Source organism: Zonotrichia albicollis, chromosome 8, assembly GCF_047830755.1.
Source record: "Zonotrichia albicollis isolate bZonAlb1 chromosome 8, bZonAlb1.hap1, whole genome shotgun sequence".
NCBI classification, from domain to species: Eukaryota; Metazoa; Chordata; class Aves; order Passeriformes; family Passerellidae; genus Zonotrichia; species Zonotrichia albicollis.
The window spans coordinates 28,903,547-28,927,520 of NC_133826.1; the positions used below are offsets into that span (position 1 = coordinate 28,903,547).

General features: G+C 45.2%; 2 protein-coding genes across 4 annotated transcripts in view; one reads left to right on the plus strand and one right to left on the minus strand.

Moving 5' to 3' along the window:
- CENPL (centromere protein L) lies at positions 1-5,301 on the plus strand. Its single transcript, XM_005492274.3, has 4 exons — positions 1-206; positions 336-587; positions 1,552-2,094; positions 2,959-5,301. The coding sequence occupies exons 1-4, from the start codon at positions 9-11 to the stop codon at positions 3,028-3,030; spliced, it is 1,065 nt and encodes a 354-aa protein (XP_005492331.2). The 5' UTR covers positions 1-8; the 3' UTR covers positions 3,031-5,301.
- KLHL20 (kelch like family member 20) overlaps positions 4,738-23,974 on the minus strand; it is a 27,241-nt gene continuing 8,004 nt past the window's right edge. The window contains exons 3-13 of one of the 3 annotated variants that reach the window (XM_074546421.1): positions 22,468-23,041; positions 18,324-18,482; positions 17,177-17,271; positions 15,879-15,994; positions 14,929-15,112; positions 13,575-13,718; positions 13,200-13,333; positions 11,328-11,536; positions 8,702-8,808; positions 7,073-7,153; positions 4,738-6,982 (exon numbers count right to left, since the gene is read on the minus strand). In XM_074546421.1, the coding sequence (XP_074402522.1) occupies positions 6,952-6,982; positions 7,073-7,153; positions 8,702-8,808; positions 11,328-11,536; positions 13,200-13,333; positions 13,575-13,718; positions 14,929-15,112; positions 15,879-15,994; positions 17,177-17,271; positions 18,324-18,482; positions 22,468-23,041 (1,834 nt within the window). In that variant the 3' untranslated portion in view covers positions 4,738-6,951. Of the gene's footprint in view, positions 7,154-8,701; positions 8,809-11,327; positions 11,537-13,199; positions 13,334-13,574; positions 13,719-14,928; positions 15,113-15,878; positions 15,995-17,176; positions 17,272-18,323; positions 18,483-22,467; positions 23,089-23,974 lie in introns of those variants that run through there. The other 2 variants (XM_014270751.3, XM_074546422.1) reach the window with 2 other exon arrangements.

Here is a 23,974-nt window from a genome sequence, read left to right on the forward strand (position 1 = left end):
CCCCAAAGATGGCGGAGGGGCGCGCCCCACGCGCTGGGGCTGACGGGAAGAAGTTTGAACGGCGCCGGCGGGCCGCGGCGGCCATGGCGGAGGAAGCGCCCGAGGACGGCGCGGTGCGAACCCTGCCCAGCCTCAGGCGGCTCTCCCGGGCTCTGCCCTTCGGACGGAGCCATGGCCGCCTCACTGTGCCAGCGCTGTGCTCTCAGGTACGGGGAGGCACGGGTGGTGGCACCTTCGTGTTTCCTCCGTGTTCCCTCCGTGTCCCCTCAGCCGCGCTGCGCCGCGCGGGAAAGTCAAACTTGAACCTTATTCCTTTTGTTTTGTTTCCCCGCTAGGAAAAGGCGGACCCGCAGAAAACAGCGTTCGTGCTGCGGAAAGCCTGGACGCTGTACAGCGTGACCCCTCTGTACGGCTTCCGCCGCGCCCGCCTCAGGGACTACGCGCGGCTGCTGGGCGCCTTCATCGCCGCCGAGAAGCAGAAGGGGCTGGCGGTGGAGGTGGGCGTCGAGCTGGACATCAAGGTGGCCCTGTCCAGCCTTGCCGACATCAGGGGCAGCGAGCTGGACCAGGCTGCCCTCCTCGTGCAGGTGAGGGCGCTGGTTTTGTTCTGATGGAACGCTCTGTCTTGAAAGGAAGCCCCGAAGTTAAACGCTAGCTGTGTGGAATAGCTAGTGGGGCATCCACTGTGGTTTAATGAAACTGAATCGTGTCTATTTTTAAGTGAAACTGAACATTTATAGGCTTAAGCTGTGCCAGGGCAGGTTTAGGTTGGACATTAGGAAGAATTTCTTTACAGAAAGGATGATTAGACATCGGAATTGGCTGCCCTGGGAGGTGGTGGAGTCACCGTCCCTAGAGGTGTTTAAGTTAAGACTGGATGTGACACAGTCAAAAGCCTGGTCTAATGACAAGGTTGAGCTTGGTCACAGGCTGGACTTGATGGCCTCAGAGGTCTTTTTTAGCCTAATTGATTCTGTGATCTCCCCTAAGCAATGCATACAATAAAGAGCAAGTTTGAGTTCAACTTTTTAATAGCATCTATATAGTTAAACAGCAGCAATATCTATCTATATTCTACAGTACAACTATACATAGCAATCTCTGTCTGATGTTTTAGCTCAGCAGTCAATTTACTGCCAGGACTTGGATGGGTTATTTTTCTTCCTGGATAAAGCATAATCCCACTTCCTGAGCAGAACTTAATATTTCTGAAATGCTTTGCTTCAAGTGGAATGTGCTACTGAAATGTCAGGCTCATTGTGGCAATGGCTGTAGGATGTACCATGGGAGTTAAGCAGCAGAAACTCAGATCTCAGGACTGTTCCTAAGGAATTTTAAAGTGCTTTTTCTGCTGTTTTCAACATAATTGCATTGAGCTTTTAGAGATGTCATGGATAGACTGAATAATTGTATGTGTTTGACACAAGGCAAAAAAAACCACTTGTAAAAAAGTCTTAAAACTTTAAATCAGTATCTGTTTTTAGCTGATGAAAAAAAAAAAAAAGCCATACTTGCTTTGCAGCATTGCAATGCTTCTTCTCCCCATCGCAGCTCTCCTCGAGGTCACGAAGCTCCTCCAGGAACTCTGAGGACAAACCCGTGTGGCTGGGCTGGTTCTGCTCCGTGTTTGGAGACGAGCTTTCCGAGAGCGTGCCCGAGCACTTCACCTGCCTGCCCCTGTTCCTGAGCCACGGCGCCGAGAGCTACACGGCCCTGGTGGGCAGCTGGTTCCAGAAGACTTTCGACTGCTGCTTCCGCCGCCTGGCCATCAGCCCCCTGAACCTCAGCTGGATGGTGGCCATGTGGGCTGGCTGCAAGCTGGACAGAGCTGCCTCAGCCGTGGAACTCGTCTTCTCCGTGCCCCGCCTGGCGCAGCCGCTGGATATTTCCTACGCCATCCACCCGGAGGATGCCAAAGCTCTGTGGGACACGGTGCAAAAAACGCCGGGAGAGATCACCCACGAGGAGGTGGATGTCTTCATGGACTGCCTCTATGCTCACTTCCACAGGCACTTCAAGATCCACTTGTCAGCTGCGAAGCTGGTGAAGATTTCCACAGCCATTGCCTCGGCACACTGTGATGGGATTGTAAAGGTGAGGCCCTTAGGAGCAGGTTGTTCTAATGCTGGCCAAATTAAACAGCTGTACCTGAAAGTCTCATGGTTCTTTTGCATGATTTCCTACAAGGAATTGTTAAACCCTCAGTTTTAGAGGGTGGGCAGCTGCCAGCACAGTATTATATTACTGTGTTGCAGCAGAAGCTACTTGCCTGGAGCAGAAATAGGTGTGTATTAGCTGTGGTATGAACAGGAAAGTTTCTTAGGCCATAAAAAAGTCATTTTGGACTTAAAAAGATCCCAAACTTCACAAAAAGTTCCTAGCTTTCTAGTATTGTAGTTATTAAGACATTGGCAGAAGACTCCTTGACATGTAAACCTTTTCATAAAGGTGCTGGTCTTTCTACAGAGGTTATCTCCAATACCCTTCAAACCACAGAATATTAATTCTTCAAGCAATACAATATTTTCTTCTGGGTTAAAGAACAGTTTGTGTAAATGCAGTTGTTTAAAATTAACCTATGATGGGACTTGGCACATTGTGCAAATGCAGTTGTTTAAATTTACCCTATGATGAGGAGCACATTGCTTGCTTTTATCTGTAATAGCTTAAAACTGCCTGAAACAAGTTTTCCTGTTGCAGTTAAGCACACAGAGATATCTCAGGCTTTCTGAAGGGTGCTGCTGTGGAATGTGTGATGTGTAAATTCAGATATGGCTTTTCATAATGGGATAGGATTCAAGTCATATGCAGTATGGGAGAAGTAAAGCAACAACAGAGCAGCTGAATAAACACACAGAACACTTGGTAGTTTCCTTCCAAGCAGGGCTTGAGGGTGTGGAAATCTGGCAAATGCAATTGTTGCTTTGACAAGCTTTTTTCTCTTTTTTTTTTTTGCAGATTCTACACAGCCAGTACCTGCCTGGAGTGCTGATGCTATTGACTGAACTTGCAATCTCTCAGATACAGTGAGAGCCATTTCAGTAGCTCTTCATACTCAAAAGGCTTTCTGTTTGGACAGTCTGTGCTGAGAAACCCCCAGGAAACTCACTCCTGCAGCATCTTCTTTCCTCTCATTCTGGCTGACTTTGGACAGACTGTACCTCCAGCACTTGGCTGTGTAATTCCACGCACAGCAAAGTCAAGCAGACATTTGGCCCTGAAGAAGGGCTGCAATGCAAACTTGTGGCAGCTTCCTGAGCAGCTTTGTTTTCTCAGAGTCACTCATTTCATTTATGAGCAGCTATCAGCTCAGAGACAAACAGTGCAAGGTCTTGGTGCAACTCCCTGGCAGGTATTTCTGGTTTTCACTGGACAGCCTAAACTGTGACTACTCTTGGGCTACTCTAAATGCAAAGTTCAGCACACCTGAGAAAGGGTGCATGCTGTACAATCCAAGGCAGAAAAATCCAGGTTTCTAACTCCTTTTTTAGCTTGTTAAGGGTACTTGGTAATGGTGATAATGTTCATTTATGTTCCAGTTGGGCATGAAATTGGACATGTCAGCCTGCTGGTCCTCCCAGGCACATTGACAGATAGGAAAGTGTGGATAAGCTTGATAGTTACTGGGCTTTGTCCTGATGTTTGTAATCTTGGATGTAATCCTGTAGGCCAGAGAGCTCTCAGGGTTGGAGCTGTGTGCTAGAATTTGATGTTGAATCCCTCCCTTCTGAAGCAGGTTAGAGGTCAGAGGGACATTTAAGGAACAGAAAGCAGCACCTGCTGAGAGATTTTTATAATACAGTACTAAATAAAGAAAGTCTTTTCCATCTTTTTTTCTTAAGGAAAGACCACCACTGTCTAATTAAATATATCCTTGCATGGAGCTTATTTCCAATTACAGCTTACCTGACCAAACCACCCCTTGTTACTTATTAAATGCTTCTGTGAGCAACAAAATTCCAAGTCTAATTTCTTGCTTCACACTTGTGCAGCACCTCTGGGAGCTGATTTGTACCATGACCTTCTCCTAAATAGGGGTGCAAGTTTCCTTTCTCTTCCCAGTGTAAAACTGCCTAACACATGACATAACTGCATGCCTAGTTCCCAACTTGTTTCCAGAATTACTTGGTTTCAGATTCTTTACTAGTTGAAGATGGATTTTTTTTTGCATGTTAAGGCTGAAGTCTGTAATTCTTACCCTGGTAAAAGCAGCTAAGTGATCTTCTGAAGGTCCTGACAGCTCAGCAGCTATTTAAACAATCACTTCTGGTGCTTTAGTTTCCTTATTAGAAATATCTCAGACAAAGTTTGCTCTCTGGAGTCAGAAGAGCATTGGATAAAGGAGTAGAAGGTCTGGAAGTAACTGGCACCTGTATTTGGTTTGAAAATAGGACTGTTACACCCAGGGCTAAGTTTTAAATCTAATGCTCAGCTCTTTCCAACAAATTTGCATAAATAATCTCTAAAAACCTAAATTCTTACAGCCTCTTTTAACCCCTTCCTTGAGCTGTCCTCATTGTTAAATGAGCAGAGATGAGATTGAGCAGATAGCACAGATACTTCCTTCCACAAAAAGCTGGCTCAGAGTGATGTGAAGGGTAACAAGAAACAGCAGAGTTTTAAGCCTCTTTTACTGGAATTTATCTGGGGAAAAAAAACTCCTCCAGCATCTTTGTCCATATAAACCACAGAAAAACACCTCCCACTGCTTTCATTCACCCCAAGGAACAAACCAAGAACAGCGTAGAAGAAATTTATTAAGATAGCACTATTTATACAAGTTACTCATGCTAGAAAAAAGCATAAATGATACATGTAAACATTTGTTTACAGAATACTTGTTTTCCTTGTAAAGGTGCAAATGATCTTCATATGTAAACACAAGAATACCGACCTTTAGGGGGGAAGGGGTTTTTATAAAAGTTTTAATGTCCCATTTATGACTGTAGTGTATTTTTTACTATATTCAAGCACATTAAAGTCTGAGTTACATGAATCAAACGATGAAGTTAAAGAACTTAAGGTGTCAGCACTGCCTTTTTCATCTCAAGAATTTACAGTCCTCTTTTTCAAAATGAAATTTAGTAAAGGTCCACAGTTAGATCAGGTGCAAAAGGTCATTCTTCCATACTCAATAGAAATTACAGTAAAAACAGAACTGTTGAGTCTTGAGTTCTTCCCTGCTCTCTCCCCACTCCTGGGTGACCCCACAGTTATTCACAGTGCCAGAAAACAGCCCTTCCCCTCCAAACTCTTCAATGAGCCTCACACCTTTCCCTGCTCTAACCACACACAGGCAAAGTGCACAAAAACCACTCAGAGAGAGGGCTCCATCCGTCAGGGTCAGGAATTCTACAGACACAGACAAGAGGGCAGCTGAGCTCAGGCTGGTCTGAGGATTTTTTCCCCCAGCAGGAAGGAGCTGGCTGTGGGTCCGCCCCTCCAGCAAGAACACAACAAGTGGGTATCAGAATGAACAGATGATACCTGCACCCTGCTTCAGACAAGAACTGATCTCAAACAGGCAACAGGAGGAAAAAGGCTTTTAAAAGTGAGCTAGATTGAAGTTCTGTCAGTGGTTGCAGGATAAAATACCAGTGTGGGTGTAGCCAAACTGCATTCCACACCCAGCTGCATGATTTCTGACATGATTCCTGGGAGTGGTGGGTCCTTTGTAACAGCTGGGAGCTGGGTGCAATGTTCTCTGTCCTCTCAAAGTGACAGCTGCACCCAGCCTAAGGGGGCAGTCCTATCAGGGACTCCCCAAACATCCTATGACTCAGGACTCCATCATTTCATTGGGAAATCCCTTGCTCTGGGGGAAGGATTCAACATTCCTGCCTGGATTTGAGGGTCCATGATCTGGGGGTTTGGGGATCTGGACACAACCACCACCACTGGACATCCAAAGAAGGACCAGGCCTTTCCACAGCACCAGTGCTTTTAACAAGACCTCATCCATCACTCCAACAGGACTGCAACCACTGTTTGATCAGGACTGGTTTTAAGCCACTCTTTGTGTATTCATTGCATTTATTGTCATCTCTCTGTTGAATTGCAACTCTGACTTGAAATCTCTCACAAGGTGTTTTTGTGGGGTTAATACCTCCCCTGCTAGTTCACCTTCAAACCAGCACAAGTTCACACACAGGAGAGAGAAGAGAGAAAAGCTGAATTTTTGTACAGTAAAAAGGCATTGCTTGAAATCCTTTTCCTCTCACCCTTTTTGGGCACCTCACTGATTCAGCTGAGCGATGAGAGTTCTGGTTCTAAAAAGATACTCAGGGCACCCATCTCACAGCTCTCCTGTCCTCTAAGAGACCCCAAATCATACCACAAGGGTTGGAACCACAGCAGCTGGCAGGACACAGCCCTGCCCAAACCACCAGCTGGTCGAAATGCAAGTCACACATATACATATATATATGCACACACAGATGTATATAAAAAGCTGGAATCATCGCTGTGAGCGATACAAAGGAAATACATGATACAAATCAAATGAAAAAATAAATATACTCTGTGCACAGAAAAGCTTCTGTGCAAAGGTGGCACCTTGCAGGTCAAGTAATTTTTTTTTTTTTTTGAAGCTCTCTGTAAATAAGGCAAAAGCAATGTTTTCTGTATCACTTTTTTTTCCTCTTTCGCCCACCAAACAGCTGCCACATCCACTGCTCCCACAGCAGGAGGGAACGCAGGAATCCCTCCTCCTAGCCAGACTCCCAGTACAGAGTGTATAGGCTCTACATCAGCATCCTTTTAGGCTACAAGAACTGTTACAGTTTGGTTTATTCCAAAAATGTAGAACTATTTAGAAAAAATACGGACATAAGCAACACTTCTACTTTTGTCCAGTGGTTCCCTGGAGTCTGACAACGTGGTCTCCCGCGGGGCACACTCTCACAGAAGTCAGTTTTTATAATTCCATAGAAAGAGTTCACCGACAAAGAGTTACATTGGAGCTAGACCGTGCATACTAGAGCTGCAAAGAGGTCCAGTGTCAACAAGTCTCTTCAGTTTGTTTTTTTCTAGGAATGAGAAGGCAGGGGATTCCCTCCCTCTGGAAGCTTACCATATATGAGATTCACAGTGTGTCATTTTGATAACCCCCACGCCTCCGCCCAGCCGCCGGTAGTTCATCCCGCCGTACAACCTGCAGAGACAACATTCCAGAGTCACACCTCCTGCTCCATGGGGACACCAACCTCTGGCAGCTGCCATGGCAAACGCTGAACCATCTTTAATGTCTGCTTAAAGTGAAGAAGAGCTTGTGGAGCACCCATCTTACACACTTCATAAGTAAACAGCGGTATTTGCTCATGCCTTCCTCTCAGAACAGAAACTGCTGCTTGATTTGACACCAAATTTCTGTTAAATACTTCCTGCTCCCTGTCTGGTAAGAAAAAGAAATTTGTAAACTGTAGCTGACCTTAAGCTAGGTTTTGGGTGTCACAGGACTAGGCTTAGTCCTCCTAATTCAACTAATTTAATTTGTACGTCTAAACCCCTACATTCAGCTGAGCCAACTGAGATATAACACATCCCAAGCACCATCTGCTGACTGCAATGGTGTCTGCATTTCACAGGGATACCAGATCCCTACAGATTGCAGCTGCATATCCCCCTCTATGCCACTGGAGTCTGCTGGCAGGAACAGGAGAAGCAAGTTCTCCAAACAGCTTTGTTAAAGTCAAATTGCAGCAGAATCGTTTCTCAGTCAAGCTGTACAAATAAAAAATATCTTCAAGATACAAAAGAAAGGGAAGACCATGGAAGCTGGTTACCTATATTGAGTTCAGTGGAGGGAAAAATCACAAGCTAATAATACCCTGAATAATCTCCCAAGCTGTGTGAATGCCTGCCAGGCAGTCACTCCTAACTCTGGACTCACAGGGAGTAGCTGAAACCATTCCACTAAGGAATTTGATGTATGTACCACTTTCTCCTCAACTGGTTTCCTCAGCAGTTCCAAAGGTCCTGTGGGCCCATGGCTCACCAAACCAAGGGAAATTCCTCCATTGCTGCTCATGACAGCCATTCTTATCAGTGAAGGGTTAAATTACTACTATCACTAGTAGGAATAAAGACATTAATTTCTTTCTATTCCCCACCCTTGCCAGATCACCAGAGCAGCAAAAATAGCCACAGGTGCTTGATACTTCATGCTAATTACATCTGGGAATAAATACACAAGCAATTGTTTTCAAGTATAGTTATGACTAGAAAGGCTATTTTTCCTCTTTCTTTTCTGCTCAGCATATATTTTGATCAGCAATTTCATATTATTTGTCTCAGCTTGGAGATTCTTCCAGTGGCTGAATCCTGCTGATTTAAAGGGGAATAACATCGTGTGCTTGAAGTGTTTCAGCTCCTCCAAAAGGTCTCAGAAATCACTGCTTCAAATTGAAAGCAAGAAGTGGTCAGGCCAAATTCTACATGGTGGCTGTGAGTTCCTTCTGCTAAGGACAAGCTCAGTTTTACTGGGATGCAGGAGAGACTCAACCCAAAATGAACAGAAGGGGCATGGTGAGGTATTTTTCAAAATGTGGTTCTTTCTTGCAAGGCAAGAAGCCAGAATGGGAATGTTGTGATGGCTCTACCCTACACAAGTTCTCTGTTATGGTGTGTACCACATTCCTCATTTTCCTGGGACAGCTCCAGCTGGATTTCACTGTCTGATTGTCACACAAATTCAAGTTACCTCCACGTGTTGGCATCTGGATCAAACACCTCAATGGTCTTCAGGTACGTTGTGCCATCAAAGCCCCCCACTGCCATCAGCTGTCCATTCACCACAGCCAGGCCAACCTGCAAAACAGCCACTACTTAGCTGGGATGTACTCAAAAGCAGGTTTAAAATGAAAATATTAATGAAACTATTTAATAACCGTGTTTGGTGAAAGACAGTCTGCAGGAGAGGGTTGGGGTTTTTTTCTTTAGGGCACAGCACGATAAAATACCCTAAAAAATGAGACATGGAAAGTTAAATGTGTATCTCAGATTAGAGAATCTCTCAAAGAAAAAGCAGAGGGTTCCCCTTATTGCCAGCTACAAGAAGTAGAACCATCTGAGTGATGATAAATACACGAGAATCTAAACTTTTTCCATACAAAACTTACATTCTGGACTGAAATTCTTCCCCAAGAAAGAATTATCTACCAGCCCACAACACTTGGTTAAAGTAGCAGAACTACAGGCAAGCCCTTGGTCTCAAACCTCTCAGGTTAGGGCTTGGACCATCTGTAAGCACCTTGGCCTCCAGACTTTCTATTTAATCTTTGAATTCACCAAAACTTCAAAACGTGGAGTATAACTAAGTGGAAAATGTGGAGTATAACAGAAAAAAGGGAAGGTACACATTGTAAAATGGTCCCTGTTTGGCTTTTTGAGGAAGTCAGGTGAGAGCTGCATGTGTTTAGCAGTTTCTATAGAAAGCAAATACAGAAGCAGCTGCTAAAAAGTCACTGTCTAATGAGAAACTAAAGAGGACAGTGCTGGACTCTGTGCTTGGAGAACAGAAATAAATATGTGTTCCCTGCCTCAAAAACCAGTGGTTGCTCAAACTGTGATTCATACTTGCCTCACCAGACACTGAACACTAACTCACAGACAGAACTCATCCTCTCCTTACCACAAAATCCAATATCTAATGATAAACACCCAGATCATTTCCATCTCCCCAGCCATGATGGCTGCTGAAAACACTGCATAACCTGTTGTTCACAAGAAATCACCACCATCAGCAGTGGATGGGAACTTGCTGTCACTCACAGCACTGAGGAGGAGAGGCACAGCCCAAGTGAAAGCCCAGGAGCTCTGTTTCCACACATGCCTCAAGGCAATGAGAGTCTGCTGGGAATGTGCATCTGAACACATGCTAACCCAGTTTCCCAGCTTCTTCCTCTCAGCAAGTGGGTGTTTTCACCTCCTCATTCATCCAGAGACATCCAGGTACTAATTTGATAGTGTTCTTTGATGGTATTTCATACCAGGTACAGCTATGTCACCTAAAAGCTCCTCTGCTTCAGGCTTAGTTGACTGCATACAAGCCCCAAAAATATTTAAAAATACCCTCAAATATCTCATTTCCCCATCCTAAACAGCTGTGTGTGGCATGATTTGGCTATCTCTGCACCCTCTAGAGAGTTTTTTGCAAACTTTTTCCCTCACAGAAAAGAGGGGAAGATGCAGAGGAGGAAACAGGAGAATCTCATGAGAAGACTGACACTTCATCATGTGCTCTCCCCACAACAACAATGACAATGACACCCTGCCCTGTGCCCTCTGTCCCCACATGGTGACATGTGGCATGGATGAGCCCACCAAGCCCCACCTGATGCCTGGAGGGGCTGCCTAGAACAGAGGGTAGGCAGTGTTAAAGGAGTAAAGTAGGGATTTATTAAAGAAATAAAGTAGGGATTTGTTAAAGGCCTTCAAAGGATTCACCTTGGGCAGTACAAGAGCCCAAAAGTGGCTCTACCAAAGACAGACCCTGGGTCATCAGTTTTCCCACTTTTATAAGTTTTGGTCCATTTCCATATTGAGGTTAATTGTACAATTCCAGCTGCAGGTGATGCAGTCCCATCCTCCCAGTTTGCTCCCCTCAATTTGCTGTTTACACTTTTTGGGCCTGCAATGGTATCCTGGGTTCTGGGGCTGGAAAATGATTGTTTTGTGTGACTAAACTGTGAGGAGAACTTGCCAACACTTTATATGGAGTTCAGAGTTATAAACTAAAGCAGTGCACAATCTGGAAAATGTGTGTGAGAAAAACAGAAATTTCTACAGACACTGAAGGATCTGATCTGCAGCCTTGGAAGAAGCTTGGATTGATGTAAAAGTGCAATAGCAGACATTAAGCAGAAAAATCACAAACTTATGTTTCTATAGTTGTAAGAGTATGCTTAAAATAAATGAGAAACTGTATTGATAAGATGGTGAAGGGTTTGTAATCTAAGGGTGTGGTTGTATAGAATAAACTAAGAGTTTAGAAGTTATGAGAATGTGTAAGTGAGACAGAAGCTCTTGGATAAAAGTATCTACAGTGCAGCAGAAGTAAATAAAGGTGATAGGTTAGAAAAGCAAAATAAATTCTGTGGCAACTGTCTATTGGGTTAGAAAGTTCTATATTGCCTCGTAACAAAGAACTTGTGACTATTCTTGAGCTATGGCCAAATGCTTCCTCCTCTAAAACCTCATGGGCTCTGAGACTGATGTTTCTCTGAGCAATAAATAGTTCTTAGGTTGAAAATAGCCCCATCCCTTCATTTCTAAAGGCAACAATGACAGGAAAACACGAAATGTAAAACCTGAGGCATCAGACTCACCCCGCTGCGCCGGGACGTCATGGCCACCACGGGGGACCACTGGTTGGTGCGTGGGTTGTACCTCTCAGCACTGCTGAGCTCTGTGGTGTCATCCCTGCCTCCCACAGCATAGATCATGTCCTGGTACACAGCACAGCCCAGGTGCTTCCTCCTGGTGCCCATGGGGGCTATGGTGTGCCAGCGGTTCTCCTGGGGGTTGTAGCGTTCCACTGCCGAGGGAGGGAAGGGGTGCGGTCAGCGGGCTTGGCAGGCAGTGGGGAGAGCACTTTTGGACCTGATTTCCACACACCAAAAATGCCATGAACCCCTTTGTTTTCTCTTTTCCTCCAAAGCCATGAACCCCTTTGTTTTCTCTTTTCCTCCAAAGCCATGAACCCCTTTGTTTTCTCTTTTCCTCCAAAGCCATGAACCCCTTTGTTTTCTCTTTTCCTCCAAAGCCATGAACCCCTTTGTTTTCTCTTTTCCTCCAAAGCCATGAACCCCTTTGTTTTCTCTTTTCCTCCAAAGCCATGAACCCCTTTGTTTTCTCTTTTCCTCCAAAGCCATGAACCCCTTTGTTTTCTCTTTTCCTCCAAAGCCATGAACCCCTTTGTTTTCTCTTTTCCTCCAAAGCCATGAACCCCTTTGTTTTCTCTTTTCCTCCAAAGCCATGAACCCCTTTGTTTTCTCTTTTCCTCCAAAGCCATGAACCCCTTTGTTTTCTCTTTTCCTCCAAAGCCATGAACCCATTTGTTCTCTCTTTTCCTCCAAAGCCATGAACCCATTTGTTCTCTCTTTCCTTCCAAAGCCATGAACCCATTTGTTCTCTCTTTCCTTCCAAAGCCATGAACCCATTTGTTCTCTCTTTCCTTCCAAAGCCATGAACCCATTTGTTCTCTCTTTCCTTCCAAAGCCATGAACCCATTTGTTCTCTTTTCTTCCAAAGCCATGAACCCATTTGTTCTCTTTTCTTCCAAAGCCATGAACCCATTTGTTCTCTCTTTCCTTCCAAAACCATGAACCCATTTGTTCTCTCTTTCCTTCCAAAGCCGTGAACCCATTTGTTCTCTCTTTCCTTCCAAAGCCATGAACCCATTTGTTCTCTCTTTCCTTCCAAAGCCATGAACCCATTTGTTCTCTCTTTCCTTCCAAAGCCATGAACCCATTTGTTCTCTTTCCTTCCAAAGCCATGAACCCATTGTTCTGTTTTCCTCCAAAACCATGAACCCCTTTGTTCTCTCTTTTCCAAAATCATGAACCCATTTGTTCTCTCTTTTCCAAAATCATGAACCCATTTGTTCTCTCTTTTCCAAAATCATGAACCCATTTGTTCTCTCTTTTCCAAAATCATGAACCCATTTGTTCTCTCTTTTCCAAAATCATGAACCCATTTGTTCTCTCTTTTCCAAAATCATGAACCCATTTGTTCTCTCTTTTCCAAAGCCCCGAACCCTTTTGTTCTCTCTTTTCTTCCCAAGAACTCTTGCTAGTATCTCTCCTGTCTCCACACTCAGAGGGAGCTAGCAGTGCTACAAACTGACCTGCAGCAGTTTTACCTTTGGCGCCTTCCTTCCTACAGCAAAAATGGCTGCTGCAGGAATTCACAAGGAAAAAAAAAGCTGCTTGCAACTCCTACGCAAATGATCAAATCATTGTATTAAGGACATACTGCCAAATGAAGCACTGAGGAAGTAAAAAATATGACACACAAGCAAGCAGGTAATAGGGGCTCCCAAGTCTGGAGAGTGAGTTATTGTATGGCAAAATAATATTTAAAGAAGAAACAACTCCACAAACTGATCACTGAGATATTCAACAGCTATCTGGGGACATGACAGGCTCCCAGGACCAGGCCAAGCAGTTACTGGGATGAAGGGACAGCAAAAGGCATACCAGTATTGAGAGGAGATGTTCCATCAGAGCCTCCCACAGCATAGAGGAAGCCTCCCAGCACAGCCACGGCCACTCCCAGGCGCCTGGTGCTCATGGAAGCCACTCGAGTCCATTTGTTTTCTTTGGGATCATACCTGGCACAAGAATAAACAGCAGAGCTGAGGGAAGTGCTGACATCCTCACAAAGGGGCAGGAAGACTGAATTCATTCTCCCCAAACAAAAATCCCTGTAAGATTTGTACAGTTCCTATCTCCTCTCTCTCACCCTCACACTCTCAGAGGGTGCAGCTTTTCTGCCTTTAGCTGCACCCTCTAAGAGATCCTCTTTCTTGCTGTGCCCCACTTTTTTGGGTTTTTTTTCTAATTAAAAAGTACCTCTCCACAATGTTGAGACAAGAGACACCATCCTGGCCACCCACAGCATAGAGGTAACCTCCAAGAACTGCTACTCCAACACTGGTCCTGCAGGTGCTGGTGGGAGCCACATCACTGCTCCACTGATTGGTCTTTGGATCATACCTGGAAAAAAAAAAAACAACACACCAAATAGCAAAATTTATCTGCCTAGGTTTGTTTCAGACTCTCCCATGCTTGGGACCTCTACAAGGCTGTGAAACTTGCCTATCCTGAGCTTCAACTGCAGCACAGCTCTTTGTAAGCTGGATAAAAGCCCTGAAGTGATACAATGCATCCCCTCCATGTTATTCCAGGGATGTTCAAACTGCAGGTTGGGATGAATCAAGCTGGAGATCAAAGGTTCAGGCTCCTGAGAGAGACTGGCTGGCGTGTGGTAGCTTGCAGCAGAGTTAACTCTGCTCTGCTCCCTGCAGCTCACACAGGAACTCAGCCAGCACTGGGACTTCCAGATAAAACATGGATGGACTTGGGAATCCAGAGAAAAAGAAATACAGTGCATAGCAAGGAAGTGCAGGATGTGGGAGATACAATTATTTGGGAATTTGGGAGCATTCAAAGAGATAGGTGGGAAGAAGGGGAGGCTCAAGGTGGGAAGAGGTATTTTTACAGCTCATTGAGTTTGTTACAGGGTCAAGATTTAGAGTAGTAGGAGAGCTTGACTCATGTGGCTTTCAGGCATGGGAACTGCCCTATGCAGCTCCCAGAAACAGGAAGCTTGGTAAAAACTTGTTTGACTTTAATCTTTCACAGGCCTAAAACTGACCTATTTTCCTTCTTCTGCCTATGTGCCAAGGTTCCTTAACTCTCAAGCTGTCACTTCACAAAAAGAATAATCCAGGATCTTTCCCTCAGCATCTAAGAAACGCTCACTGTAACCCCACCTTCCCCAACAACACTAAAAACAAACCCTCAATTGCAAGGAAGGTTAACCAGGATCAGCACTCCTTCCAACACACCCAGACCCATCTCCTAGAGATTCCTTCCTTGTGCAGAGGCTTTGGTTTGTCCCATTAAGCTGTGGCACAATTGCACCAGGGGTGTGCAAGGCAGGAGGAAATGGCAAAAATGAACAGAATTCCTAAAAAGCTGCACCCTTTTATTTAGTTTCTATAGAAAGCAAATACAGAAGCAGCTGCTAAAAAGTCACTGTGTAATGAGAAATTAAAGTGGACAGTGTTGGACAGCTCACTCTGTGCTTGGAGAACAGAAATAAATATGTTCTCTGCCTTCAAAAGCAGTGGTTGCTCAAACTGTGATTCATCCATGAGCATTGACAGCTGAAATTCTGCACAGGGGCCTTATGGAGACCTACCTTTCCACACTGTTCAGATAAGAGGAGCCATCATGGCCTCCCACAGCATAGAGGAGGTCGTCCAGCACGCTGACCCCGACGCCACAGCGCCTCTTGCTCATGGAAGCCACCATCCTCCACTCGTTGGTCTGGGGGTCGTAGCGCTCCACGCTGGAAATGGCATCCCCGCTGCACCAGCCCCCCACTGCAGCAAACACCAAAGCAGGGTCACAAAACACTCACTGAGCTCACACACTGCCTGTGCTCCTGGCACAAATCCCCCCTTTGGGCTCGTCTCTAAGTCACTCCTTCTGAGGTTTGTAGTTATAAAATAGGAGATTTTCAAAAGCCTGAAGTTTGGAGATGCTGTGGCATGCACAGCACCAAAGAAATCATGTGAGTAAGAAACATAAGTTAACTCAAACTTTCAAATATTAATGCACAGGTCACATCAGAAATAGGTTGTGAAGACTTTATGGGAAGACCACCACCAGAAAATCCTGCCTGGAGTCTCCTTGCCTAAGCCAGTGGGAAAAATACATTGATTCAGAAAATCTTGAGTTGGAAGGATCAAAGTCCAACTCCTGGCCTGGCACAGGATTGCCCCAAGAATCCCACCACGTGCCTGGGTGTGTTGTCCAAATGCTTCTTGAGCTCTGTCAGGCCTGGTGCTGTGACCACTGCCTTGGGAAGTCAATTCCAGTGCCAGACTCTACTGTGGGTGTAAGAACCTTTATCCAATATCCAACTTAAGCCTCCTCTGACACAGCCCCAGGCCTTTCCCTTGAGTTCTGTTGCTGGTTACACAGAGCCCAGAGCAGTGCCAGCCTCTCCTCTCCCGTCACAAGGAAACCATGTAAAGCATGATGAGCTCTCCTCTCAAGGCAGAACAGACCAAGTGACCTCAGCCACTCAGATGGCCCCTCCAGCACGTCCTGCTGACACACAGACACAGCTGCAGGGACACACACCTGCAAAGAGCACCTCTCCACAGCGGATGGGTTTGCGCGGCCTCGTCCGCGGTCCCTGCATCAGCGGCCGCTCCTGGGGCAGCAGCAGGTAGTTCTTGGCTTCATCCACCAGATCCCTGTGCAAGACAGGAAAACATTAATCCCCAGAGGTCAGGCTTGGGAGAAGGGGCCAATCAGAAGTGATGGGAAGAGCAGGCAGCACTAGTCATGCACCTCAGGTATTGCCAAGTCACAGGAGAAGAGCGTGAGCAGCTCCGGTTAAACGCGCGCTGTCACCTCAATGCTCATCGGCTGTTTACGAGCCACTGACACAGTGACAGCAGCAAACCAGCACCAGTGCTTGGCCACAGCTCATAATAGATACAGTTTGCTATAAAAAGACTGATAAAAAAAATATATATGACAAGAGATTTGTCAGGCTTACTATGCAGAAAAGAAAAACCCAGCCTGCCTCAAGCTAAACTGAAGTCAGTGGTTTTGCCTCGGAAGAGAACAGGAGTTGGAAAGCACACAAATACATAATTCACACATGACCAATAGATGGAGATAGTACCCTTCTGATCACTATTTTCTCCAGCTCACACTGTCCATCCATTCATGACTTGCCACCTGGACTAATCCTAATATTCCAAACCCTTGAATAAAACAAAAAAGAACAAAAAGTCCTCCTTCCCTCTACAAATGTGGAATTCCCCCAGTATGAATGCTTATTCAGGGAGAGAATAATTTAGCCTGTGCCCTGAACTTCTTTACAATATGCACAGGATAGATCATGTGCTTTGTGGATGATACAGAACTCTGCAGAACCAGAAAGGTGAGACTCATACCATAAAAAGAGGAAATGAAAACTTCCCTGCATTATCCGTGTGAGAAAGAGCAGACTCTAATCCCAGAGTTCAATTCTGCTATCAAAGTGCAGACATTGTACCTAGAAAAACTACTTTAGATCCCACAGAGATCATCATGAAAGCCATGCAAGAGCTACACTGCAATAAGAGGCCATGACTAAAGGGGGTGAAAAAAAAAGGCAAAATGAAAACCAATACACTGAAAGGTCTTTTACCAACAGACAAACTGCACACTCAAATTTGCCATTTCACTGAAAACCTGAAAGAACAAAACCACTTCTAGGGTACACCACTAACTATTATACAAATACAAAACAATTTTTCCTGCTTCTCCTATCCTGCCAGTTGCCAAAGACAAAATTGTGAGGCATCACCCATTTACCAGTGACAAACGAGCACAGTTTCAGAGGACAACATAATTCAATCCTGTAAATGGCTGAGGAGATTTACCTGCATTCCTCATCACTCTTAATGAGTGGATCAGAGCCCACTGTACCCACAAGAAACTTGGGACTCAGCAGGGGCAGGCGGACGTGCTGCAGGACCTGAAACACAAACCAGAACACCTATGGTGAAACCACAGATACCCACAGAGATGCAAAAAGCCAAATGGAAAACAAGAGAATTTTAGCTGAATGCAGCTTGTCTCACAGCACATTTGCCTTTTCAATATCCCAGTTTAGATACCCAGCAGAAAATCAGTTTTCAGAAAAGGACAATCCACTGGATGCATCAACAGCTGAAAGATGACAGCTGGAAACCTTTAGAAAATTACAGATGTCAAGACATCTGCCTGAACACTAGTTAAGTTAGTGGCTTTATCAAGCACTTAGCTCTCTTAAACCTGAGTGGTATTGCAGAGTAAATGAACAATGAGAAACAACACATCTTTCAGAAGAGTTGAGAATTTGAAGGCCCAAGCACATATAGACAGAGGCAAACAGTTATAAAAGCATTAAAAGCTGCCTTGAGAAGAGCAGCTTTTTCCAGTTTGGTTTGTTTACCTAAAACCATTTTCAAAAGCTTTCCAGTAAATAAAGTTGCATTTAACATCTCTTTCCAAAGCAGAAACAGTGAGGCAGGCAGATGCTCACCTCTTTTGATCATCCAGCCCAGACTTCAGAGGCTTTGGGCTGACAGCTTTGTCAGAATGGGTTCTGCTCTGTGAAATGCCTTGGCTTAGATGAAGCATCACATTCCAACAAAACCATTCTGACAAGCTCCACTGTAACATGGTGAGGGCTGAGGCACAAATCAAGCAGCAGAGCTTAAAGAAGCACTGCAAAGCAAAACAAGGCTTCCCCTCTCCACTGTGGTGTTGATACGACTCTCCCAGCAGTGCAGGCAGGTTTGTCTGGACAGACTGCTGGAGTGAGCCTGTTTGGCAAGTCCTAGCTGGGAACAATCCAACAAATCCCCTAAGGAAGGCTCTGGCCAGCCTAGATGAAGGGACAGTGCAAGCCACCTAACACAGGTGGAGTCAGAGAGAATTCTGGTGGCTTTACAACACTCAGAAGCGCTCTGGCACCACTCTACCGTGCCTCCTTCCTCTCTCCCTGGATAGAGCAGCCTGGAATGTCTCTGTGCCCAAGCTTACCTGTGGCAGCTGGGGTCTCCTCTCCTGGATGCTGTACTTCACCCAGGCCATCACGGCGTTGAACACCTGCTCCTCGCTGCGCACGTTTAACTCGTCACTGGATATGATGTCTATGAGCTGGTTGGCAGGAAGCAGCATGAACTCCTCACTCTCCATCACCTGGGAAAGGCAGAGGAAAAAAGGAAGGGAGTAAGGACAAAGCATCAGAGCCATTCACCACTCCAGCACTTCATGGACTGAGCCAGTAAAAAGCCAAATCCCCATCAGTTCCAAGAACAACACACATAAAGGGTTTGCTGCACCGGGCAGAACACAGCCCCCAGCAACACAACAAGCCACTTATGGATGGGCATGCCTTTTACACCCTTTAACACTTTTAAAGGGTTAAACCACACTGATCAGGTTTGAAAATTCAGGAAAAACAAAGCCTTTCCTTAAAATCAGCCTCCTCATTTGCCGTGTCTAATACATAAAGCAGAAATGAAACCGCAATAAATACGTGACTAAAAAGCAGCACTGGAGCACAGAGATTTCCACAAGAAAAGCAAAACAGAGCACAAAAATAAGAGTCTCAAACAAGTTACCAGAGGCATTGCAGAGAACACAGAAAGCCTGATTTGTGGCAGAACAGAAAACATTTCAGGAGACTCATCTGATCCTGCCTCCTTCATTTGCTCTAAATACACACATGGAGTGTGCAGCAGTCGAGATGCACTAAAGAGGGAATCAGAGCCTCCAGAGCCCCTAAGGACTGATCTCCTGTGAAAGTCAAGCCACTGACAAACACATTCATTCCTTCAGCATCCAAGATAGCAACCAAGTTTCTCAGGAGGCCTTGGCTGCTGCTGGGGGACTGCTCACACAGCATGAGTCACTCAGACTGCCCTGGGCGCTCACACACCACCACAGCTCCTGCACACACATGGGGAAAGGGACAAGAATCAGAATTCAAACTGCAGAAATGGCCTGACTGGTAACTGCCAGCTCACTTTCCCTGCAAGCATTCCCAGTCTGCAGCTGGGAATTTCCAAAAGGTTCAGGGACAGAAAATAACTGAATGCTGGCTTGCCCTTATCATCTGTGACCACATTAGAATTCCATGACTTATTTCACAATTTGCTGCATAAATTAAAGAAAAACACTCTTTGACACGATCATCTCAACAGCAGTCAGCTGTGCAGTCCTTCTAATTACCTGAAGAAGCTATTTAAGGGCACTGAAAAAAAATCCAGTTACTGACAACAGAAAATATTGTTAAAAAAAGAACAAAGAGGACAATGAGATCAGTTGCCACACTTGGTTCTTAGGCACCCTGAGCTTTTGGGGACAGTAAAGGCCACAGCAAGGTTGGCCCACACACTCCTTCAGCCTTTAAGTAGGAACTGGGTTGGTCATTAAAGATCTTTATCAGCTTTTTTCCATAGTCTCCTTTCCTCCTACAAAGCTTATGTGTAAACTTTACTCTGATGGTTTTAAATGCAGCTTCTGCAGAGTCTGGAAACAGCAGCTGTGGAAATTCCTGAGTTAAAGATGCTCATCCAGCCTCTCCCTTTGACCCTCAGGACATCCAGTTGCATTGATGGCCTCACAAAATTCAAAGCACTTCTTTAAACCAAATTATTACTACTGTGCAACTTGTTAGTTTACATAGTAAAACAAATCATTATTTAAAATGCTTTGGCTTTTTTTGGCTTAATTATAAGGACACTCATAATTACCTGACTAATAGTAATGATCTATTTCACTGACTTGCTTAGTGGACAAGAATTGGCTGGATTTCATTTCCTCTGCAGCATTCCTGAACATCAGTGCTTTTATAAACAGAGAGAATTCATGTCAGACTATACAATATGGAGTGCAATTTTTGTCTGTTGATAAAAGTGCAACTTGTCCACCCATAAATATAATTTTTCCCTACACACAAATGTCAAGAGACAAAAAAAAATAAAGGCTGTTCTTGTACAGTGGAGATGTTAATAGAACCATTTCACATTAGATGCACAAAATCCACTAGGGGTTATAGGCAACAAATTAAATTGGGAGGAATGGAAAAAACTGAAAAAACACTTTACCAAGAAGTTAATGATGTAATGCAGCAACACACATAAAAATTTAATAGAAGCAGAGGTTAGCACAGCAGAGGACATGAAGCAATTCAAACTGCATTCAAAGTAACTGCATGGGTTGGCCTGCTGCCTGCTGCTTAATATTTCACCTTGGCACCCAGGAAATTCCCAGCTCACGTTCCTTTCTGCCAGCTTGGAGGAACAATGACCACACAGCCTCTGCACAGGAAGGCAATTTTTTTTTATCAGCTTTTTATTTCTTTTTTATCAGTTTTCAACCTCCACAGTGGCTGATGGTTAAACAGACGAGTGCCTGGCTTCCCCCAGGGATCACCAAGCCACTCCCCAGATGGGAAATGCTGCCAGAAAGGAATGCAATCCCAAGCAGCAGCACCACTCACACTGTCTGCAGAGAAACAGTGCAAGCAAAAGAAGTGATGATTAAGGATGAAGAGCTGCACAACTCCTGGGGCACTGAACTGGACACCAAAACCTGCCCAGGCCAAAGAAACAGTGCTCTAATCTAAGCCTCACTTTTCCAGAGGCTGTGTTTAAGTCAAGTCAATTATAATTTGCATCATCTTCGAGGAAGAGTGCTCTCTTCTCTTTTTCCTCCTTGTGCTTTAACAGGGATAAGGAAGACAAAGTTGTCTTCAAGGGACTGCAAAAGAAAAGAAGCCCATAGCAAGCAGCTCCTAACAGCCAGCTGCATGTATTAATACTAAAACATTTTAAAACAAAACTGTCAAGCTGTTAAAATGTTATTTAGAGGCTTGTAAGCATGCCCTACTCATGTAATAACAAGATTTAATAACCAGTAAAACAACCAAGCACTGAAAATAAACAACCATCTGGATAGCATCTTGCTCCCCCACATCCCAGCAATAAAAAACAAAACCAAACAAATCCAGAAGAAAAGAAGTGCAGAGCAAGCACAGAGGATATGAAGTGGCCAGCTAAAATGTAGGGCATTGGGAAACCACCGAGTTCTACAAAAATAAACCTCTCATCTTACCAGCAAATTCTGTTTGGTTAGAAAAGATGTATTTAATTGCAGCTTTTATAGTAAACTGATGTTTCAGATACCAAGAATTGTCTTCACTGTGTCCAACAGTTGTGTTGTTCCTGCTCAGATTTTTCTTAAGTACCACCTGACTGAAATTAATACAATTCCAACCTGCTTCTTGCATGTTAGAAGGGAAAAAAAGAGACAAGCTGCCATCACTCACAGCACTTCCATACTGCTGCTTCTCTGGGGAAAATAAATTAGCACCAGGAGTTCCTCCCTTTGGAAAGGATCTCCCTGTGAAGCTGGTGGGAAGAGGAGATTTTTCTGCAGCAGTTCAGTTAAGACCCACTTTTCTCTATTGCTCACACAATCCTTAATTATTATGTTGATCCTTCTCTGAACCAGCTGCTGGCATTATTTTTTTCACCAAAAAATCATCAAGGCAGAATTAACAAAGGATGAGAAACTTGAGTTTATAAAGGTCAGCTACAATATTACACATCTGAATTACTTTCAGACAGCTTCTGCTGAATAATAGATGCAAAACTCTAGTTCTGCTACAACCAGGGATTTGAAGACTCCCCTGAGGTGGCCTCATGCTCCCTCAAACACCCACTTTGCCAATCCCAGAGCTCAACATCAAATTCCTTGGGTTCTACTGATGTGTTGTCCTTACTTTTAACACCTTCCCCCTCTCCAATCATGTAGAATCCAGAATATTTCTGAAAGAGGAGTGGAAAATCAAACATTGTGCAAGCAGGACAGATTCAATGCCAAATCCACCTGCACCCACAACATTGCACTCACCACACACCTTTCAGGGAAGAAATGCTGTGCATAATTTACAAACCACTGGTACAACACAGTCCTGCCACCTCTCTCTTCTTTCCTCCCCACTTAACATCTGGCACCCATCACTGGGTCCCATTACCAGCACCCATCACTATCAGGGCACAGAGCAGGTGTAAAGGCAGGATTTGGAAAAAAGGACAAAATGAGAGTTGCTGAAAGCTCTCACAGGCCACATGGATGCATTTTACAGCACAATTCCAGCACACCAGCTCCTTACCTCCTGGAAGTTGTGCTGTGTGAATTTGTCGGCGATCCTCAGCAGCTCGCGGCACGAGTGAGTGTCAGCAAAAGCCCGGATGCCCAGGCAATTGGAAGGGTCCAACTGTCTCTTGAGGAACTCACAGCAAGCCTCCTGGATCTCGGCCAGCTGGAGAAGACAAGCAGCTGGCAGCAAGGTCTGGACATTCCCCTCTTCCACGGTGATCTGCGAGGTGTAGGCGAAGTCGATGAGCAGCTCCATGGCGCGCTCGTCGATGTCCCTGATCACCACCTCGGTCTGCCGCGACTCCGCCAGCTCCCCGGTGAACATGGCTCGGAAATAGGGGCTGCAGGCCGACAGGATCACCCTGTGGGCGTAGATCTTCTTGGCCCCCACTACCAGCACCACATCACAGAGCTCCCTGTGCTTCCTGAGCAGGTTGATGACCTCCAGGGTCTGCCGGGGGTGCTTGTCGGAGATGTAGGGCATGCGCGCGGGCTGCGGCACGCCCTCGGGCAGCTTGTTGGGGTCTCCGAGGGTGCAGCGGCTGGTCACGTCCATTCCGGTCTCTCCTGGGCGAGTGCTGGCACACCTGCAGCGCAGGAGATACAGATACAGCACCATGGTCAGGGATCTCAGAGCCAGCTGGGAGCTGCAGCTCCGCAGCTCACACCGAGCACCAGCCTGAGGGACGCAGACACGAGCCGTGCCCGTAAGTCCACGGCGGGACACGAAAACAAGCACGTGACCACATGAAAGAGGAATCCATCTCCAAGCAAAGCCAGCTTAGAAGTAAACAAATGCCAACTTGCAGCAGGCTTCTATTTATTGCTATTTTTATAGGCTTTCGATGACACACGGCTGTAATATCCAGCTACATGTACATATTTATGAGCTGAACCTCGTGTGGTACAGGCACATTATCCCCATTTCACAGAGTGACTCAAAGCACACATTAGCTGGCTTGCCCACTGTCAAATGCTGCAGTTTTCTCTGGCAGAGGTGGAGATGGATTTCCAGCTCTGTGATTTAACCAAACTTCTCTGTTCTACCTACGTTTTTAACAGGGTCACTCATCACTGTAATGTCTGAACACACTAAACTGTCACACAGACTTTAGGAGCTCGAGATGGCCTGCAGAGTACCATGAGCATCTTTCATTTTAATCATCACCTCTTCAATTATTTTTGAGCTGCAGAGTCTCCTGACTCAACCCACCCTCCCTGACACGTGTCAAAAGAAGGTTAATCCTCCTCAAAAATTGCAGAAGGCAGGCAAAACCAAACCAAACCAAACAGGAAAAAGACAAAACAAGTATCCACCACTATCAGCCTACCAGAAAAGGAAGAATAGGAAGTCAGGATGGTAACTTTAGAGCTGAAGAATCACTTAAGAACACATAAACTAAGTTACTGGCACAGAGAAGAAACACAGTCTCTTCCCAATTTCAGAGGCAATTAGGAAAAACCAGGAAACGGCTGCTTGTTCCCATATCAAAGGAAAAGCATCACTTAGAGCAATTAAA